Consider the following 20,532-nt stretch of genomic DNA (forward strand, 5'->3'; position numbering starts at 1 on the left):
CATGAATCAAAATATTGTCTTAAAGCAAAGATAAGATAAGTTTTTCTTTGTAGCATTGACTAAATGCTTTAAAACAGGAGGTTGATCGCTGTAGTAAAACTTGCATGTGTACGCAAGTTAGTTTAAAACTAACTTTGCACTTTGAATTACATGATTAGTTGATATACTTTATACAAATATGATAAAACCGACATCTAGGAATCCATTGCGTTTGCAAACATTTAGATGCCAAATGTAATACACACAATAGCAATAATATAATCACAAACTGTGAATTGAATCAAGACTCATAATTATTTTTTAGTAGGGAACGAACTAGCGCCAGGAGTAACGACTCCTGTTAAGAATCTACCAAACACTGAGATACTAACCTTCTGCGGCGTCTGTCCGTTCCTCTCTAAAAAGCACGTTGCAATGTGAAATTGGAGGACGTGGGGTGTACGGAAACACAATTCTACTGAAATTTATATTTGTTTGCCAAATCCGTCAGATGGCGCTAATATTTCGCTACACTCTTTTAAATCGGTCACGATTTATTTGAAAGGTATTAAGGAATATATAATATCATCTAGAAAATTGCAAATCTATTACTATATCTGGATACTACTGGAGGATGCGTGATATTATGAAGTGAAATTATCCTGATCATCCGGTTACGACACTCATTACATTGCATGCATCCACTAACCCAATTTCAGGAAAGTGCACACATCTACAAAATAGCATGAACACGGAATTGTTTTGCGACAGGAAATAACTCTCAGGTACATGGGTAGATATACTGGATTTTTGTAAGAAAGGAAAGGATCGTTAAGTTATATCACTGCATTGACGCAAAACACGTTACATTTTGATTAGTGTGTATATTAACTTTCAATACGAACATCTATAATCCTTTATGTATGTCAGAAAATCCCTAGTAACGGTGCCTTTTTATGATAGTTAATCACTGCATCGCCATGTATCTGCTACGCACATCCACGAGTAGCTTGCATACCTTTTGATGTACATGTGCCTAATCGAGAGCCTACGCGGCTGATGGATACAAACAAGGCGATAGGTGATTTAACCCACGGACCGGTTAGATTCTCAACTGCTGACGAATTCAAAAGTATTTGAATATATGATAATATTTTTTTCTCTGTATAATGATACTTCATATTATATCGCATCCTTCAGCTGGATCTAGGTATTCTTTGTAATGGTCTATTTCGTATATTATCCCAAAGTCAACAAGAAATGACTCGGCAAATTACTCTTTCAGTGCACAGAATAACGCAGTCAATAAAACGGTGGTTCATAATATACAGTGTAGGTTACCTGTGAGTCTCTGTTCAGTCTCTGGTTACAATCTATGTGCATGAATATTTGTACCTTTCCTTATGTGTGTTCTGTAGACAATATCGTATCTTCCACTGACGGCCCAGACAACATTACCTTCATCCCCGAGGAAACGACCATTCATGAGTTTGGCGCTTTAAACATCACCTGCTTTTCTACGTGTTATCTATCCTGTTCGTTCCAATGGATAAAGCATGGAGACCAAGACATTCCAGACAAGCTGGTATCGGACGTAGCAACAATGCTAATCTCAAATGCAACAAGAAAGGACGCCGGGAATTACTCTTGCAGGGCAAGGAATAACGTCACCAATATTACCATTGCTGCTAGCCTACCACTGGAGGTTATCTGTGAGTCTCTAGTTAATATCTGTCCAATCTTATGTACAATTATGTCATAGGCATGTTTCCTTCTCTACCATAAGCAAACCAGAATGTAATTAAGAATTACATAGCTTGCCGTTGCAAATATTTTAATAGCGTCCAGTGCCAAATGCGTTGATTACATAGCTTCCTCTGTGAAGATTGCAATGGTATCACGCAGCCTATGTAAAATATAATGTTCATCCATGAGCAATATTCACACCATATTGAATTTTGCAAAGAATATTTGTCACACGTGAAAAGGCATAACTGCAAAACAATGAACTTTTGTTTCTATGATTTGAAAACATGGCACATGTGACAAGCAGTAGAAACATACAAAGCAAAATAATATGCATTTTGTTTCGTACGATATGAAATTAGAGGTACTGCAATTATTTGATAAAATAATTGGTCGTGACACATGTTTAAGCTAATTTTTACCCTCGCCCACCATTAGGGACTAGGTATTACTCAATGACGGTTATAGGCTTTAAGCAGCCTGGAAGTAAATGTAGTATACCACGGTTAGAAGCGTAGTTCTTCATGATACATGAATGCAAACTGATCATTCGCCTCATCCATGTTACTCATGCGCATGTACTATAGGCGGTTACTCAATGCAACATATTGCAGTGTACACTATATTGTCGTTAATAAAGGGATGCTTACCACTGATACACACATGTAATCTTTCCTCAACCGCACTCGTCATTAAGCTATGTTGGGGTTTGCACCGAGATATGGAAATCTCAGTCAAAGGGTTACATTATTTCTCTCCCCCGAAATGTAATATATCTCGGTGCAAACCCCAGCGTATATTCTTTTCCTCACCAATAATTTCCTTTACAGCAAAAATAACTTTTCACTTGTGCAATGTAGTTAATGCACAAATGTTTACATGTGGTGCATTAATAGAAATATATTAATGAGGACTGTGGCGTGACAGTGTAAAAAATAGCATGAAACATTACATAGTATTGAGGCATCATCACATTTTATATACTGATGTTATGGAATAAACAAAAGATAGTTAACATTTATTACAAGAAACTTTCATTTTCATCAGAAACAATTTCGGAAATTATGTTATAAAGAATGGAACGATAGTGAGCCCACACCTCTATTGTTCTAACGAAAAGTCCCATGTCCCATGAGTGTCCGTGCTTGGGTTATTCACGCCTAATTAGAGATTCGAACCGCCATCGTATTTAACTGTCCTTCTCTTTGGAGGTGGTGAAACGGTTTATAACATACTTGTGTTGTTATTAATATTGACTCAAAATACAGACCCTAGCTGATAAACATGTGATGAAGTTTCAAGTTTACGAATTCTTGGAAAAATTATATTTTCTGTCTTGGAAATATAGCAAGTGTTGCTACTAGTAGTGGAATGATCTGCTACAGGGAAATTTGTTTGTGGAATAACGTGTGAATGGACAAATGATTCCTTCTGGCTGGTAAGTGCATTATTTGCCATCAAAGATTGCATGCACATGCTTGATTCAAATGGGGTACAATGGGGATGTTTAACAAAATTAGAAGAAAATATGCTTGACATAACACATTTATGGATATTACTGTGTTCTCTTTAGTTGTTGAGAGAGTTGGGACGTTTATGGCCAGTGATGTGTATAGCCCTGTTCAATAAGGGTTGTTATCTCCCCTGATTTCTTACCTACCCTTGCATGCTCTTCATAAATAATGATAAAATTGGCCTGTTCACAAAATTTTGGGGAGCAAAAATGGCAGACGCAAAACCTAATGTATCTGAGAGAAAAATCGCTACAGTTCGTAGTTTTTACAGACATTATTTTTGTGTAAGCAGCAGTTACAACGGGAAATGTGTTAACAGTAGAATAATTGCATTACATAAATAACTGCCCAAAACAAATAACATTAAAAACAGACATAAACTTTTTTGGGGGAAAAAAAATCTGCAAACATGTACATAAACATAAGAATGTAAAATATTGATATAATAATAATAATAATAATAATAATAATAATAATAATAATAACAATGATAATAATAATAATAATAGTAATGAGGACTTTATATAGCTCTTATTCGTTAGAAGCTCTAAGCGTTTTACAACATTAGAGAACACCTATCAGATAAGAAACATAATAATATTATTACAAAAACAAACAACATGAAATTAGAAAAACTTTAAAAAATGAAAAACATGCTGAGAATATTTCAGGTAGGAAACATTATTAGGTCTTTAAGTTTGTTCTTGTAGTCGAAAGAAGTGAGTTTTGAGAGCACTCTTGAATGGGATCACTGTGTCTTTGTGTCTAAGTTCAGTGGGCAATTCATTCCACGTTGCTGGGCCCTGGTATGCAAAAGAACGCTGTCCATATGACTTTGTTTTCATAGTGGGAATACTGAGTATACGATTGCCAGAAGAGGAGCGTAAGTATCTTGCTATTGTGTACACGTGGGTGAGGTCATATAGGTATGTTGGACTGGAGTCCGACAGTAAAATGTAGCACAGAGAACAAATGTTGTGTTTGATTTTGGATCGAATGGATTGCCAGTGTAGGGTACAGAGCAGTGGGGAGGTGTACTTTGATCATGGTACTCTAAGGATTGTCTAAGCAGCTGTGTTTGGAACTTTTTGAAGTTTCTGGATCAGATATTGAGTTGAACCAGACATAACTGAGTTACAATAGTCCAGTCTTGAAAGTACTAATGAACACACAAGTGTTTTGAGTGGCATCAACTGAAAGATATTTGCGATTGGAGCTGATGCATCTCAGCTTAAGATATGCAGCCTTGCATATGTTCATGACATGTTGGTGCAATGTGAGAGTACTGTCCAGAGTAACACCTAGGTTTCGTTCTAACTGTGTAAATTTAATGTTGGCGCTGCTGATATTTATTGTTTGAGGTAAAGGATGTGAATGAGCAAGTCTTTGTGTTGTGATCAGAATAGCCTCAGTTTTATCATCATTCATCTGCAGCTTATTTCAAGTCATACATGATTTCACACCAGAAATGCACCTCTCTACACCCTAGACGGTAGCATCAACTTCAGTTGGGTGGCTAAATATGTATATTTGGGTGTCATTAGTGTACAATTGGTGAGACACTGCATGATGATCTATGACACTTGAGAACGACTGAGTGTACAGAATGAAGAGAACAAGTCCAAGAACAGACCCTGTGGAACACCACAACATAGGGCAACTGGGCTGGAGTGTATTCCATTTGCAGATTCATTTGTGTCCTGTTGACCAAGTAGGACTTGAAATACAGTAAGGCTGTATCATGAATGCCAAATACATGCTGGAGACGGTGAAGTAATATATCATGGTCTATTGTGTCAAATGCTGCTGACAAATCAAGGAGGGTGAGGACTGTAATCTTTCCGCTATCCAACGCAGAGAGAATGTCATTTACTACTTTTAGAAGAGTACTTTCAATACAGTGGCAAGGGCGATATGCAGATTGTACATTGCTAAAAAGACTATTTGAATTTAGATTAGATACAAGCTGGGATAGAACAACCTTTTCTAAGATTTTTTAAATGAATGGGAGATTAGAAACTGGGCTGTAGTTCTTTAAATCGTTATGGTCTAGTGTAGATTCCTTCAGCAGAGGCTTTACAATGGCAGTTTTGAAAAATGATGGGAATTCCCCAGATGAGAGAGAGGTATTAATAACATCAGTTAGTGAAGGCAATACTGGATATAAGAACTCAAGCAGCAGTGATGTTGGAATTGGATAAAGTTTACATCACTTTGGTGCACTCTTCATCACGATTGTACGTACGAAATCCATACAGACCGGTTCAAATGCTGCTAATGGTTGCTGCTCAAATTCTGTATCTCAGCTGTATGGTGATGTCGAGTCAATTGAAATTGTGGTGTCAAGCTTATGTCTGATGGTTTGTACTTTTCACGGTAAAAATTTGCAAACATGTCCGGAAGGTCGACTGGAGAAGGTAGTTGGAAGTGGTGTTGATTTGTTCCTTGACATTAGCTTGTTAGTGATCATGAAGAGCTCTTTGCAGCTGGAACTTTCCATGATCTTATTAGTGTAGTGGGCTGATTTCGCTGCATGGGCTATATTTGTGACATTCTTCTTAGCGACTTCATAGATTTGCTTATGAATAGTGAGTCTGGTGGAAAGCCAGAGCCTCTCAGCTTTACGGCGGTCTCTTTTAGCAGTGCGAAGCTGGTCTCTAACACTGCTTTACCATCGAGAACACTTTTGAATTGATACTCTGCACTTGATAGCTGGGGCATGTTTGTCATGTAATGAACGCAGACAGTTATCGACTTGTTCTGCGGTAGGAGGTAAGCAAGTTGTTAGGTTAGCTTGGATGTCGTGCATTACTTTGGTTCTATTTATCATACGGAGGTTTCTCTTAGTAGCAAATAAAGGTGGAGGGTTAGGGACTGATAGGTCAAGACGGCATATAATTCAGAGGTGATCTGATTTAAGGTCATGGGATACCAGGGAAGACCATAGAAAAGTATCATCAGGTCTATGAAGAATCCAGTCTAAAATGTGACCATGTTTATAGGTGGGTTGGTTAACTGACTGTTTGAGGTTGAACACATTAATGAAATCTATGAGTTTTGATGTATTTGAGTTTCCGATATAGTGAAAGTGAAAGTTAAAATCTCCAAGAATAATCATTCAGAAAAAAACATATCCATACTAGAATATTACATTTAAAACGTTTTATCATTACAAGCTTCTATGGGTGATATTTCCCGTGATTTATACGGGCATTTTATTTCCAGTACGCCAGTTTTATCTGAACATTTGTCACAAGAGTCTATACCTGGACTTGTTCTAAGGTATGGATAGTGTAGCGAAACAATTTAACGACTTCCATACAGCTCATCTTTTTAAAAAAAATTGTTGCATGTCTTTGGCATAATCGCGTCTGGCTGCTGCTTCGTGACTTTTCCTCCAACGTGTTGCGGCTGTTTCAAAATGGCTGTAACCCATAACTACCCTCAATGCGTATTTAGAATTTGCATGATACCGTTGTTTGCAGATGACACCAAAGTTTGAACTTGTCAACCTGCCTGACCTAGCTTCCTGCCAGTTACCTCTGTTTGCTTTTCCTTTAGTAGTTTTCAATAATTACAGTTTCTACTTCACTACGTTTTAACATTTGAAAGTAAGTTTTAAATTGTTCACCACCTTCCTTCAAGTTTACCATATCTGAGTACAAAAAAATCATATTATGCAAAACTGGCATGTACTGCTTTTTGTCTAAGCCGTTATCACCACGGCTTAAAATAATTGCAGTATGTGGAGCAATTTTCTTAAGCCTCTCATTAAATATGCTCAGATTTATTGGTTCCACCTTATCCAAATTTTCAATTTTGTGCTTTGGTGTTTCATAAATGTTATCAGGTAAGTCACCATATTTTAGTTTCTTAAACACAATATTTTGAGATTTCTTAGGACTCAGTTTCCTTTTTCCGGGTAGGATCCATTTGCATTTTGTTCAATACAATATAATTGTCCAAATCTTCTGTTCTGGCAAATGAGTCAAATCACTATCCCATAAGCCATGGATCCGGAATCTTTTCTCCGAGAGGCGTACAAAATATTTCTGCATGACGTTTGTTGTCATTCTCATTGTTGTCTATTTGTATTTAATGTAGCGTACGCGTACCTAAATTGACAAGTCCTTGAGCAGGCTTGATTAATTCAGATTTATTCCCTGACACGTGTGCATCTCTATCTCTTAAATAAACCTTCAATTCACGAACTGATAGCTTGTCAAAAGAGCCCGGGTCAGCGATTCTTTTGTTAGCCGTAATTTTATCTGATTTGTTGCTCACCGGAAGTAGATTTAACAAATAACGATAACTCGGGCAAGGGCGGTAACAACCCTTCTTAAACAGGACTATAGCCTGAATGTACGGAACATTGTTTTCTATTAGTTTCTGACATAGATATTTTCTCACGCTAGAGTTTGTAATGAGTTTAGAAACCAAATCGGGCAAGTTTGCTTTCATAGCCATTTTTTATTAGCGAGTTAAGCTTTCGGCACCAACTGGTGCAGAAAAAACCACTACTCATTTGGTACATGCACGTAAATTACAGGGGCAAGGTAAAATGGATGGTCAGGGTTACAAAAGTCACTTGGACATTTGTTCATAAAACATTTGTAGATAGTTACCAGATATAGAAATATAGGGTTACCGTACATCCTTGGTTTTTCATTTCACGTGTTTTTCATGTCGTCCCCTCTCCTAGTCTTTGCCTGTCTCTTGTTAAACTGTATATATTCTAGTTTAAGTTTGCAATCTTAATGATATATCTCATTTTCATGCTCTAAAACAAAATTTGTGTCAAACTGTACGTCCATTTCTGTAAATCTGTACTCTTTGACCGTTTCAGTGGGTTTTTTTTTTAATTTCCACTCCTGATTTTGTTATTTTCTCTGACGAAGGCTGGTTCGCTTTCAGAGACACGTTAGTTTTATTTGTTTTCTAGTCATCAAAAAGAAAGGAAAGATCATCTGACTCACGCTTTGGTGAATTTTCTGAAATTACTAGTTCATATTTAGCATAATTTGCGAAACTTCCATCGTCCAAGAAGCGTACTGTATACATGGAATAGGTACCAAGTGGGTGGTACACATTTATGATTTTTGCTCTCCTACCTTTAAGATTTAAGCTGTTTTCTAGCGTGTAGTCCATTTTCTTTTTGTCTTATCTTTATCGTTTTCTTTCTAAATGTTCTTTTTGTAAATTGTTTTTTCTCTCTACTCCAAAACAAATTCTTTTGTTAAATGTTCTAAAGTGTTATCGTCTGTTTGATTGGAAAATAGCTCCATCAGGCACAGCAAAAGACATCAATGGATGCGTCCCTTGACTGATCTGAGATGGCTAGACAGAGACACTAAATGTAAGGTTAGCAACACAGCTAGATGTTTCTGTCGCATGGGTTAGAAAAAGGGATTTCTGTATTCAGCTCGAAAAGTATTTTCCGTGTCATGAGCTAAACACGTATTTAATATATAGTAACAAAATAAAATGTAGTTCCCAATGACATGTTTCAGTTTCATTTTAATTCCGTTTCTATGACATAGACTTTACCTAAGAAACGACTTTCAAACATAAATCACGACACAATTAAATTAAGAAATATATATGCCAAGGTCATCTTTTTTACATTAAGATTCAGTGCTTATCAACGATGCATTACCTCAGCTAGTTTCATGACTCGTAGTAGGATACATATGATCTTGTGGGTTTAACTCTAATCATCGGCAGTAAGTGACACATGGAAGTCAGTGTATTTAGTAGGGGAAGAACCTGAAAAGACAAAAGGAAGAACTACCTAGTCAATGGAAACTTTTGTCAAGTTTTCTCACATATCCTCATCGGCGAAACCAAGATTTGAACCCACACCGACAGTGGTGAAACGAGATCTGCAAAGGCGATAGCCTTACGCCACCTGGTTACTTGAGGACCAAGGCAGGATGGATTGTGTACATGTAGCATGCCAGATACTCGTACGGAAATGAGCTGAATGCAAAACCGCAAATTGAAAACCCAGACCAATTACTCCATTGGCTTATTATCCCAGTACAGCTTGAGCAGAATTGAGCCCAGAAGTTTACAAGTAGTTATACAAAAATTTGTACAGCTTTATGACGCGTGGGTTTCATCATTTGTTTGTAGATTGCGCTTTAGCTGCCGCTGTATTGCTGACGTGTAACGAACACTTCCTGTAAATGTTTTGTTGGCGCTTGCAACTTAATTAAACATGATCGTCGTGCTTTCTTAGTTTCTTTTTTTATTGCATGATGAGAGAGACCAAAGGCATTTGTTACTACCGCAGTTGCGAATGGATGAGTTATTTCATGTTTGAGTAAAACATTATCGGATATCTGGTTTTATAAAATAACATTTGCAATAAAGGGAACCTCATTTTCAAATGTCAGGTAATAATGATGCCAAGTTTTTTTTTTTAAACTAAGGTTCTTACATACTCAGAGGGACATATCAAGACACAAAATAATCAATCATGTACAATGGCACAATCTATGATCAATCAATCTCTTGACCAGTTGTTTGAAATGCAATTAAACATCATCTATCGGAAACATAATCATAGGAGCTTAAAATCCAATAAAATGAATCTTTTTTTCAATAGGATTTGTACATATTTCATGAAGAAATGTTATTGTATAAGCAATAACCGACATTTGGAAGATGTTGAAATAGCAATAAGGATCATATGTTGATTTTGTATAAGTGTGAAGAATTGATTTAGAGCTTGCAACATTGTAGAACTCTTACGCAATCGTGATTGTTTTATGTAATCACACTTACCTAATAAATACGGACGCAGACACACACAAACACACACATCTATCTATCTATCTATCTATCTATCTATCTATCTCTCTCTCTCTCTCTCTCTCTCTCTATATATATATATATATATATATATATATTGTTGCTGTTGTTGTTGTTGTTGTTGTTCTAGGGTTTAACGCCCTTTTTCAGCCTCCATGATATATACACATTTTTTAGGCAATGGTGTTTATATATATTTATAAACGAATATGACGAAGACTACAAGGACTGATGTGTTGATTTGTATCATTTTCGTATTTGACATTTCCAGACAACGTTGCAAAATGAATGATTAATTAGTGCGTGAGGCAATTTGACACTAATTATTCCTGACTACGATATCGTCAGTAACAGTTTTGCAAATGTTCCACATTGCTGATATATTATCTAATTCCAGTGAATGATAAGACCCATTATCTTGTCTTAACAGAGTACACATTATATTCCTGTTAAGTAATGTTTATGTGCTATTATAACTTGAGTAAAACATATTACTAAAGTTGGATGATACAGTATGAAACTTAAGATTTCTGACAAAGTATTTATCTTTATCAGAATTGCAAGTGCATTATGCATATGCTAATTCTTATCTTTGTTATATTTGCTTTAAACTAAACTTAAATTCAATGAAGTTTTACTGTTAAAGTTAGCTTGATTTAGTACGTGACTGCTTGTAGAGGATTCTGCTAATTACTGATATGTATGTACGTAGGTAAATCAAGAAAGTTGTCGATACCGCTGCCAAATATATTTTTGTGTTACTTTTAATATAATATTCAATGACCCCCAAAATGACTATAATATCCTTAATGTTCTCTGGCATTTATTCTAAGATGAAAACAACTTTTTTCTCATTTACAGACAACACTGATTCAAGAAATAACAGCCCAAATAATATCACGTTTCCAAAAGAAGGATCAACTCCATCAGGTATACATTTATATATATATTAAGAGAGATTATTACGTTCACGAGTTACAGAATGTCAGTCCAGTGGATATTGTTTTTATTTATTAAGATACAAGCTAGGTGAAGGAGACAATTGGCGAACAGAAAATAATTTCAAATCCTTTGTACATCAAAAATGATGTCAAACCTCTAACCAATAACTCTCCATTGCATTGATTTCATACGTTTCACACATCGACAACAACATATTGGTATCTTGAGATATTGCCCTTTCTTGCCAGCTTTAGAGGTGATACAAATCTGGTCAAAATTATCTGTATCGAAGAATAACTTTCCAGGTAAAGAAAGTGATTATTTGTTGATTAAAGATGTTAGAAAAATGTGAATAAGAAATATTCCTATGCTTCCGACAAGATGCGCATTTTCATGTTACACTAAAAGACGAGGAGGTAGAATACCTATATAATCGGCATCAAAACTGATAGGCAAATAGTTAAACGGTGCCATACAAGATTGTATTTCATGTGGTAAATATAAAAATATAAAGATCTCGTAATAGGTACAAATTCAGTCTTCAGTCATTCGGGAAATACCTAGATAAGATTTGGTTCAAATTAGGAATAGATGACACATAGTGTAAATTGGATATTTTAGAATCAACATCAATGTTATTGTATATACAAACTTCCACTGATCCATTCGCTTTAAAGGACTGGAGAAATGTTCACAAATAGTTGCAAATAAACTGGATGCTTTAAACCGCCGTCCAGTTTACTTGTTGATAACTATAATACAAAACAGTGTATCCACCATAACTTATTCTCTGAATGTTGTTATTTCGTTGAAATGACTGATAAAGAATAGGATCTAATGCATCTTATTACGATCCAGTCCGGCTGCTGACAAAGATCCAAAAGTTGGGTGATATAATGAAGTGTTAGAAAATACATATACTTAACTAAAAGAATAGATAACTAGAACGTATATGTGCACATCTCACATGCAGCGTAGACCGCTATAGCTCTAAAAACAGATTACTCGCGTTTAGGATCTGTGACGGGCTGGTACAATTGACATGGAAACATATGCAAAAACGACAATGGAGAACACTAAATGTTTTAGTAAAATATATATTTTTGTATGCATGTTTGTCTATGTGTGAAAATACACATGCCATGAAGGAAACAGCATTTACAAAATGAAAGCTAAGGACTAGTTTCTCAAATGAAACTTATTTAATTCGTTTTCAATTTTTTCAGATAAAGGAGAGTAAGTAGTTTAACATAATTTTGAAGAATAGAATATAAAAATACAAAATAAAGCCAGAAAAAGATTTGACGTTCACTAAAGTCTATTTACGATCACATAACCACTATTCACATACCAAAAGGTGTCTTCGCTTGAAGTAAATAAGATAAAGAAAGTCAGATGAATGGATCATCCTGTTCGTTTCCTTACAAAAGATAACTTTGAACACCTAAATTTAAATATGTGTAGCAGTAAGAATTTAAGGACTGTTGCTTTTAAAATGTACCTTAAAATATTTATAATTGATAATAATATGTTAGGCTATTCATTGCTTTACAAGCTGGAAAATTTGAATGGAAGAGATACAGAGAGAATGTTTAAAGAACAGAATTATCTCAATCGTACAACAAGGTGGCATGCAGAAAGTTGATAAACTGTTGCTTATCAAACAGAAATAGGAAAACCTTATGCATTAACGAAATTGAAGTTACATAGTAAATTTAGAAACAGTAGGAAACTAGCAGTAAAGGTATTTCTATTAACAATGAGGTGTCAAATTTGCACCTGTCATCAAATAACGATGTGAAAAAAGGCACGCATCTCAATCGGCGACAAAAGTCTAGCGTAATATATAAATATCAGTTTTACGTAGTATGCAGATAATTTTGTCTCTGAAAAATAGCGGCTTTCTAGAATGTATCGTTTATGGAAAATAATTCCAGTAGGGTATGGAGCGGTTAAAACAAAAATAATATTGGAGTTTGGTCAATCGCAAACGAAAGGGAATCAAGAAACATTTCAGGTAAACAATAATATCGTATCCTTCAATAACGATAGGTCATGCACAATAACGACAGATACATGTCATTGCTGAATAATCAGAAAATCAAAACGATATATAAACAGATGAGAAGCGGATTCGTACTTAACCTAAAAAGAGAATATTCAAAAGAATTCATAATATGGGCAACAAACGTGCATAAATGTTGATGCAATCATTTGGCAATTTAAGCCTCTCTCGTAATTTATTCAAAGAAGATGTATTAATCGTGGTAATGTTCTCACCATCAACTATGCATTTGTTCTGGACAGTACTTCACCAAGTACAACTTTTATGCATCCATAATAACTTATGCTCCAAACAAATCACCTCAAAATGAACCTAAGTCAAATATTATGGAACTCATCATATACAGTCACTATTATTGCCTACCATAGGGCGGTGTTTCATGTGTGTGACCATATAGGTCTTGATCATAGGGTAGGTTAACATACCATGTAACGATTGGTATGAACTATATCGACGGATAGTTACTCCGATTAATACATGCAATTATGCCTGATGGCTAGTTACATATATCCTCGATATATACACAAACCATTACTAGTGTCTCAGATTACATAGACAATGGATATATTGTACTGATGCCAAACTTAGCTATGATTAAGTGCCTTACCTATTTCTGCCTAACTCGCAACAGATCTTTATCCCTTGATTACTGTATATTATATAAACACATCTCTATTGCTCTCTCTTGTCTTCTGCGAATATCGCTCTGTGGTGGCCACAAGTGTATTGTAAATATTGTTGGATATGAATCAGACGCAGCTTGGTGCCACTCATAATGATTTGCAAAAATGTATACTATCATGTTATATTCGTTTCACTGGACGCATCGTCTGGTCTATTCATATTTAAATGATTATAAAATATCATTAAGCCTGGCGGTCCTAGTAATGTTTAGAGTAGTACATATTAATAGTTCTGAAATTATGTTTTATCTATGTGACTAGTTATGTAAACAACGTATGAAGTGTTTTTACATTTCACTATCGCCATGATCTGTCGATATGTATGTTTTTCTCTCCCTTTTTATATACAATGTCCTCTGAACTTCTGACACTTCATGTGCTTACCACTGTCACTTGCATAGTGAGACAATAATATGCGTATCCAAAATTATAAGGATTAAATTTCCAAGACAACTGGAAAACATTTGACAGACTGTAGTTCTAAGCATGCGAGCGACTTTAAAAGTTTGGTGTTTTTTGTCCAGGGCATGTGTTTTGTAACCTGACGTTTTCGGGAGTATAGTACCAGATCTTCCGTTACAGCTTTCATCCTGCAGTTATTTTAGACGATATGATCAGTTTGTGAACAAATTAATCACGAAACTTGCACAAGGGGCACAAGTAACTAGTTGATATCATCAACCCAGTTATCTGTTAAAACTTTAAACCTGATTTTCCATTGATACATTGTTTCATTATATCAAATATTAGAATCAACTAAATTATTTGTCTCTTAGTTTTAGAGTTTTTAAATTTCATTACATGTTATTATAATGTACCATTGTTTGTTCCATTTGACCTTATCCAAAACTGAGTTAATTTCTGCCTGACATAATTGACTTTTTAAATGTTTTTATTTCATTTATGTTAAAAATTAATAATAACTTCACTATTCTCTATCTGTATGAGCTTATTGTCAGGATTATAATTCAGGTTAAAAAAGATGGAGAAAATATGTTAATCAGGGCCAGGGTTTTGGAGATTCCTAAGTAAATTGTGTAGGCTATTGTATTTTAAATAAATAAGGCTCATTCGATCATTCTAGAAGTTATTTTACATTAGGTAATGGTTGTTTTTAGAAAATGTTAATTGTGACCTGAGGTCAAATAGAGAACTATATTATCTTGTGACTGTACGGATTTTACCAGTCGTAATTTATCATCTAGCACTTTAAGTTGTATCATGTTGCGACCAGTTTGGGTTGAATTTTATTTTCTTCAAATTATTGAATTCAAAAGACTATTTTCTCTAGCAATGCAAAAGTGCTCAGACAAAATTCTTAGGCAGATACAGTCACTAAAATTTGCATTTTTTAACTTGGAATAATATTTATGTAATTCAACAAGAGAATGTTGACATAGGCTATAACAGTCTCCTCATCGCCTTCAAATGTAGATCTCTTCAGGACTCGAACTGAGTTTTATTCAAGACATTGTATTACTAGGACTTGTGTATTGAATTCTTTGAAAAGTTTTGGATTTAATTCGCCATGTTGTAAGTTATTGTTATCTCATTTTTTTTATTTTTGTTAAATAAAATAAATTATTTGTTAAATTTTACAAAGCTTGTTGTTTTCACTCTTTTATGTTACTTACTATAAGATTATAGTTACTGATGTGCACTTTATACAGATCCCAGAAATAGGTATATATTCTTTACTTCTCTTGTTCGGTAAATGTACAAGATCAATAAAGAGAAGGACTGTTACATCACCTGTATCAGTAGTAGGGTCTTCACGTTTGCTCAAGAAAATATTAATTGCTTTCAATAATTTATGTTCGACATACTTTCAAATAGAATTAGGGTTAGCTTTTATCACTTTCAAAATGGTATCATACAATTTTAAAAGTCAGGCTATCTTTCGCCTGTGAATGTAAAACAAAGGTCTCACCTTTCCGGCGGATGCTCGAAGTCTAACTAGCTGTCTACATAAACTGGTTCATCTAAATAGGTCATTGCTAAATCAGTAACGTATTTCTGGAGTTTTCATCTGATTGTAAGATTTACAGTTTCGCGAATGGTCAGCTATATTAATACCGTTTACTGGTGCAGAATAAACACTGCGGAAGCCTTGTTTCAAATGGTTTGTCCCGTTTACTAAATAAAATATATACAGATACTATTTTTGCCTTTACTGTGTTGCTTACTGCTCGTGGTATTCAAAGAAAATATGTACTTCTGACGTTTCCACATCAATTATTACAGATACGACCGGGATGCCAAATCTGATAACCATTCTCTCTGGCATAGCTGTACTACCGACGTGTTTGGTGTGTGGATTCATTGTAAATAAATCACGAAAACGATAAGTGATGAAACGTACACCTGTTAATGTAGTTGGAAGAAACGTCACACAAGACACACACACACACAGACAGACACACACACACACACACACACACATATATATATATATATAAATATATATATATATATATATATATATATATATATATATATATATATATATATATATATATATATATATATATATATATATATCTGTGTCTGTGAGTGTGAGCATGTGAGTGGGTGTTAAGTCAATAAGTTTAATCCTGTGATGAAATTTAATATGTTATTTTATTTGTTTAAAAGGTAGAGAAGCGTCTAAGCGAACTTGTATTAATAACACTTACACGGACATTATAGATTTAAAAAAAAATCGTATGGCCACCTTTATCAAACAAAAATAAAGATCTTAAATTGTAATGTAAATGTTGCAAAGAAAGTTTTAAACCATTTTATGAAACTTAATTAATTCTCTGAACAATTGAAGACAGGATACAACATTTTTAGAACGAACTATGTTTAATATTTTCTCTACGAAATGCATTTATCGTATATTTATTTTCTTTCTGATATTCTTTCAGATAGTATCTTTGTTTTTGACATTCCAGGTGTTGTGGGAAAGATAAGAACATCAGCACCACTCGAGATGCTAGTGTACCAGATGCTGACCTTGGAAACATCAACATTTATGAAATGTTACATACAGATTTAGATCGCCGGGATAACTACATGGTAATGGAAAATAGTACTTCGTGTGTCAGAGTAAAATAATCAGCAAATCTGGTGCTTCTGGAAGCCCCAATTTGGAATCAAGATCTTGTCCTATCCAGCAAAATAATCCTTTCGAGAACCTAGAAGTAGTTATGCTACAGTCAGTTGAAGATGCATACGTGTATCCAATATGAATACGTTTTATTGTAATGACCTTTCAACCACATACATCTGATAAATATCTGTGCTTTAGACTGGAATTGTTGAACTCGTAATACTAACTTAAAGGTTCATCATTCTTTGTCAATTTTTGTAACTATTTGAAATATCTTACAGCTTGATTTTTATTATGCATTATACTTGTCATATACGTCATTTCTCATTCGTTTGTGATCAACTTTACGAAGCATCCATCGTGGAATGGACATCCACAATTTTTAGAGCTACAGAAAAAGGGCTAAAGTAAGCTAATTTTTAAATAAATGTGGATTTATTTGTGCTTGTTACTTATGCGTACATAGTGTGTCATTGGAGATTTCAATATTTAAGTCTTATAAAATGATACATAATCATAAATACTAATTAATACACGTACGTGTTGTGTTTATAATATAATAATCTTGAACTCTTCTATTAATACAGTATAATGCCTGAAAGTATTCAGCTTAATAAACTGCTGTTTGTTCTTCATTTTCTAGCCAGATGTTATGTTCAAATAAAGTTCAAATTTTCAAACAGTTTCATCAGATAAATTCAATAGACTCATCTGGCATCGTCTTGTATAATGTCCTTCCTTTCATGGTAATAAACGTAGTAATCTGACAAGTTCTGTCTTACATCATAGGTTAATCACCTCTGTATAAATACATACTTGTTTATTCGTTTTAGTTGGCATGTACATAGTTTGGCATTTTAGTTAATTTCTTATAGTATATAGATACTGTCTAATTTGCACTAACATTACTGAAGACCTATCACTAAGTACTGTTTTTTACCTTTTGAAAAGTCTTATCCTTTTTGTAAGGAGGTTTGTTTCCTCATAATATACCATTTATAAGTCCTAAACATGTATTTCAATTTAAATGATATCCTTAGAATTGTATTCACATTCATCAAGAGATGTGCAGGCTTCATTTCATTGGGTATGTGGCTTTTGCAGCTATTAACAAATTTTAACTGGATCTACCGGTATATTAAAATATACGTTCTCCTCTTTAAATCGTACGCGTATTCGATGTATCTTGTGAAAGTGATGCACATCCAAGTTAGTTCGTAGATGAGCAAACATTGTTATGGGTCAATACAATTTGTTCCTTCAACAGCTAATTACGCTCCTGCGTAGGTGTGATACATCTATTCTATGTCTTAGTTACCCCTTTACACAATGCACAATTCAGCTGCTTGAAGTCTTTACCAAATCGATATCGCTTAAGTGTATGTTTAAGTCTGAAAGAAATATGTATTACTCACATTCATGTATAAAAAATTATATCTCTTCATGGGCAAGCATAACTAAGTTTGCTGAAGGTGGTGGCAAACGTTCTTGCTACTGGAGTTCACATTTACATAACTAGGTTTTACTAACAAATCTGTACACGTTCTGTCTGCATAATAATGAGAGACATCCAAATTACACCGCATGAAATTATCCCAGAAATAAACTTTATTGGGATAAAAGGCTAAAATTGAAGTACATGGTCCTACTTAGACTGCATCAGGTATCACGAAAGCCAATTATATTTACCATCTTAGTTTTTTAGTTGTAATTGATTAGTATGCCAGTACTCACTTAAGATATATAGTAATTTGTAATTCTTTAGTTGTCATCTCTGGTAGCTGACCAAATTAAGACTTTCTTTTCATTTCGGCCATGACCTAAACAAAAGATAAAAGCGCACAAACGTTTGCAAAACTGCATGCATGACCTCTTTTAGGCAGACAAGACCAACTTTGATGTTTTGAGAGTTTTTATTTAACAAGAACTTCACTAAACATATTCAGAGTAAAATGTTATGGAAACCTAACTTGTCGCAGGGCGTGGGTTCCTAGAATTGACATATTAGACAAATTCAATTACATTTAGATTTTCAGGTTAGATTTTTGATTACCTAAAACTAATTTAATATACGATTTGTACGCGTAAAATTTCCCAAACAGAATTTATATTGAGATTCCACAAAGTATTCAACATTTAAAAATGTCGCGATAGGTCTTGCCTGTAATTTAAACATTTAACGCTTTAAAGCTAAATTTCTAAATTCAGCCTAGTTTGAACAATACCATGTAAAATGTACAAATACATTATAATGATATGCTAAATAACAGAACTGCAAGTAAAATTGTTATCGCTAAAATTACGAGAATGATTAGCTTTTGCAGTTCGCAGCAGAAAGGTATTCTTGCTTCTATATAAATTGCTGGTCCAGCACATGCCCACGTGAATCAAGATGTTATTTAACCCTTCGAAATTAATCATTTGTTACTGCTACGGGATTGAAATATTCTCATGCTCAGTTTATGGGTCATTTTTGCACAATAGGAAGACGTTTCTTGAACTTGTTCTTCTTGAGTCAAGTATTGCATTTGTTATTCTTTTGGAGCAGTATATCAATAATTTCATTTATGTGCTTTTCGTTAGCATATTTTCCAGAGGTAAACATGTTTTATTGGAGGCCAACTATATAAAATGTATGATCTTGGTAGCAACTTTTCACTTCCGAAATGTTTTGGTACATAATCACTAGTTTAAAATTCCAAGGACAAAACAAAGGTAAGAATGCGACACTCTTCCTCTTTTGTCTCTGAATCATATTAATTCCTGAATTTGTTTAAATATGGTTTCAGCTGAATAATATTTACACCAGTGATTCGTGCATTCACTATTAGTGGCCGTAACTTACCGTTTTTGTTTTCAAAATACTGTTTTTTTAGTTCTCAACTATGTTTGTAAATACAAGACGTTAATCGTCAAGAATATCTTGAAATTGTTTTATACAAAACACCTTTACTCTAAGAAAATGGGCTTAATCGACATTCATCGAATATTGTGTGTTACTGGATTGTTTGCAGCACATTTAATATTGACATCAAACGTTAAGACATAACCTACCTGGTACAGTTACAACAGTTTGTCCTAAACAAGATATTACACCTTGCAACTGTTCTTCCTGCTCTATACTTCTTGTAGTGTCTGTAACGGAATAGTGTATTGGATTAAGATGATTAACACCATTTTGTACGCTTTCCTGATTGTGAGGATTTATATATTTTAGATATGTATGCATCATACTTATTTAGTTAAATATTGCGATTTATAAAAAGGACATCATGTCAATTTTACTGGCTATGAAGATTAACATATTTTCCATATGTGGTCATCATATTGTTTTAGATTTTACGATTTATAAGACAACTTGTTCCTTGCAATTATAGCGAAGCGCAGTCCGTTCACTACTTCAATTATTTTATAGCCAAAATAAACTCGTTCGACTAATATAAAGGCAACAACGTGATGCCCTTCAGTTATCAGCTGATCAGATAGTTGTGGCAAAAATTACTAACTCTTGATTGATTGGGTATTATAAAAATAACAACATCGTCAGCATTAACAGAAGAATTAAAATCAAATGTTTTATCAAAATTATTTATATACCGACTTACCGACTATTACTCTTTTAATCTGTCGTACACACAATCAAGTGTCCTTGTTATATACTAGTTGAGTTTCTTCCTATACTAATTAACAAAT

The 20,532-nt window shown here is 34.3% G+C and overlaps 1 protein-coding gene across 2 annotated transcripts in view; it reads left to right on the forward strand.

The window, feature by feature from the left end:
• The window catches only part of LOC149778574 (uncharacterized), a 33,736-nt gene extending 16,446 nt beyond the window's left edge, over positions 1 to 17,290 (forward strand). The window contains exons 5-8 of one of the 2 annotated variants that reach the window (XM_089938508.1): positions 1,398 to 1,691; positions 10,917 to 10,985; positions 15,990 to 16,069; positions 16,682 to 17,290. In XM_089938508.1, coding sequence (XP_089794634.1) covers positions 1,398 to 1,691; positions 10,917 to 10,985; positions 15,990 to 16,069; positions 16,682 to 16,699 — 461 coding nt within the window. In that variant the 3' untranslated portion in view covers positions 16,700 to 17,290. The remainder of the gene's footprint in view (positions 1 to 1,397; positions 1,692 to 10,916; positions 10,986 to 15,989; positions 16,070 to 16,681) is intronic. The other variant, XM_089938509.1, reaches the window with a different exon arrangement.
• The last annotated feature ends 3,242 nt before the right edge of the window (positions 17,291 to 20,532 follow it).

This window comes from Sinohyriopsis cumingii, chromosome 17 (assembly GCF_028554795.1).
Source record: "Sinohyriopsis cumingii isolate HCF-2022 chromosome 17, ASM2855479v2, whole genome shotgun sequence".
In the NCBI taxonomy this organism is placed as follows: domain Eukaryota; kingdom Metazoa; phylum Mollusca; class Bivalvia; order Unionida; family Unionidae; genus Sinohyriopsis; species Sinohyriopsis cumingii.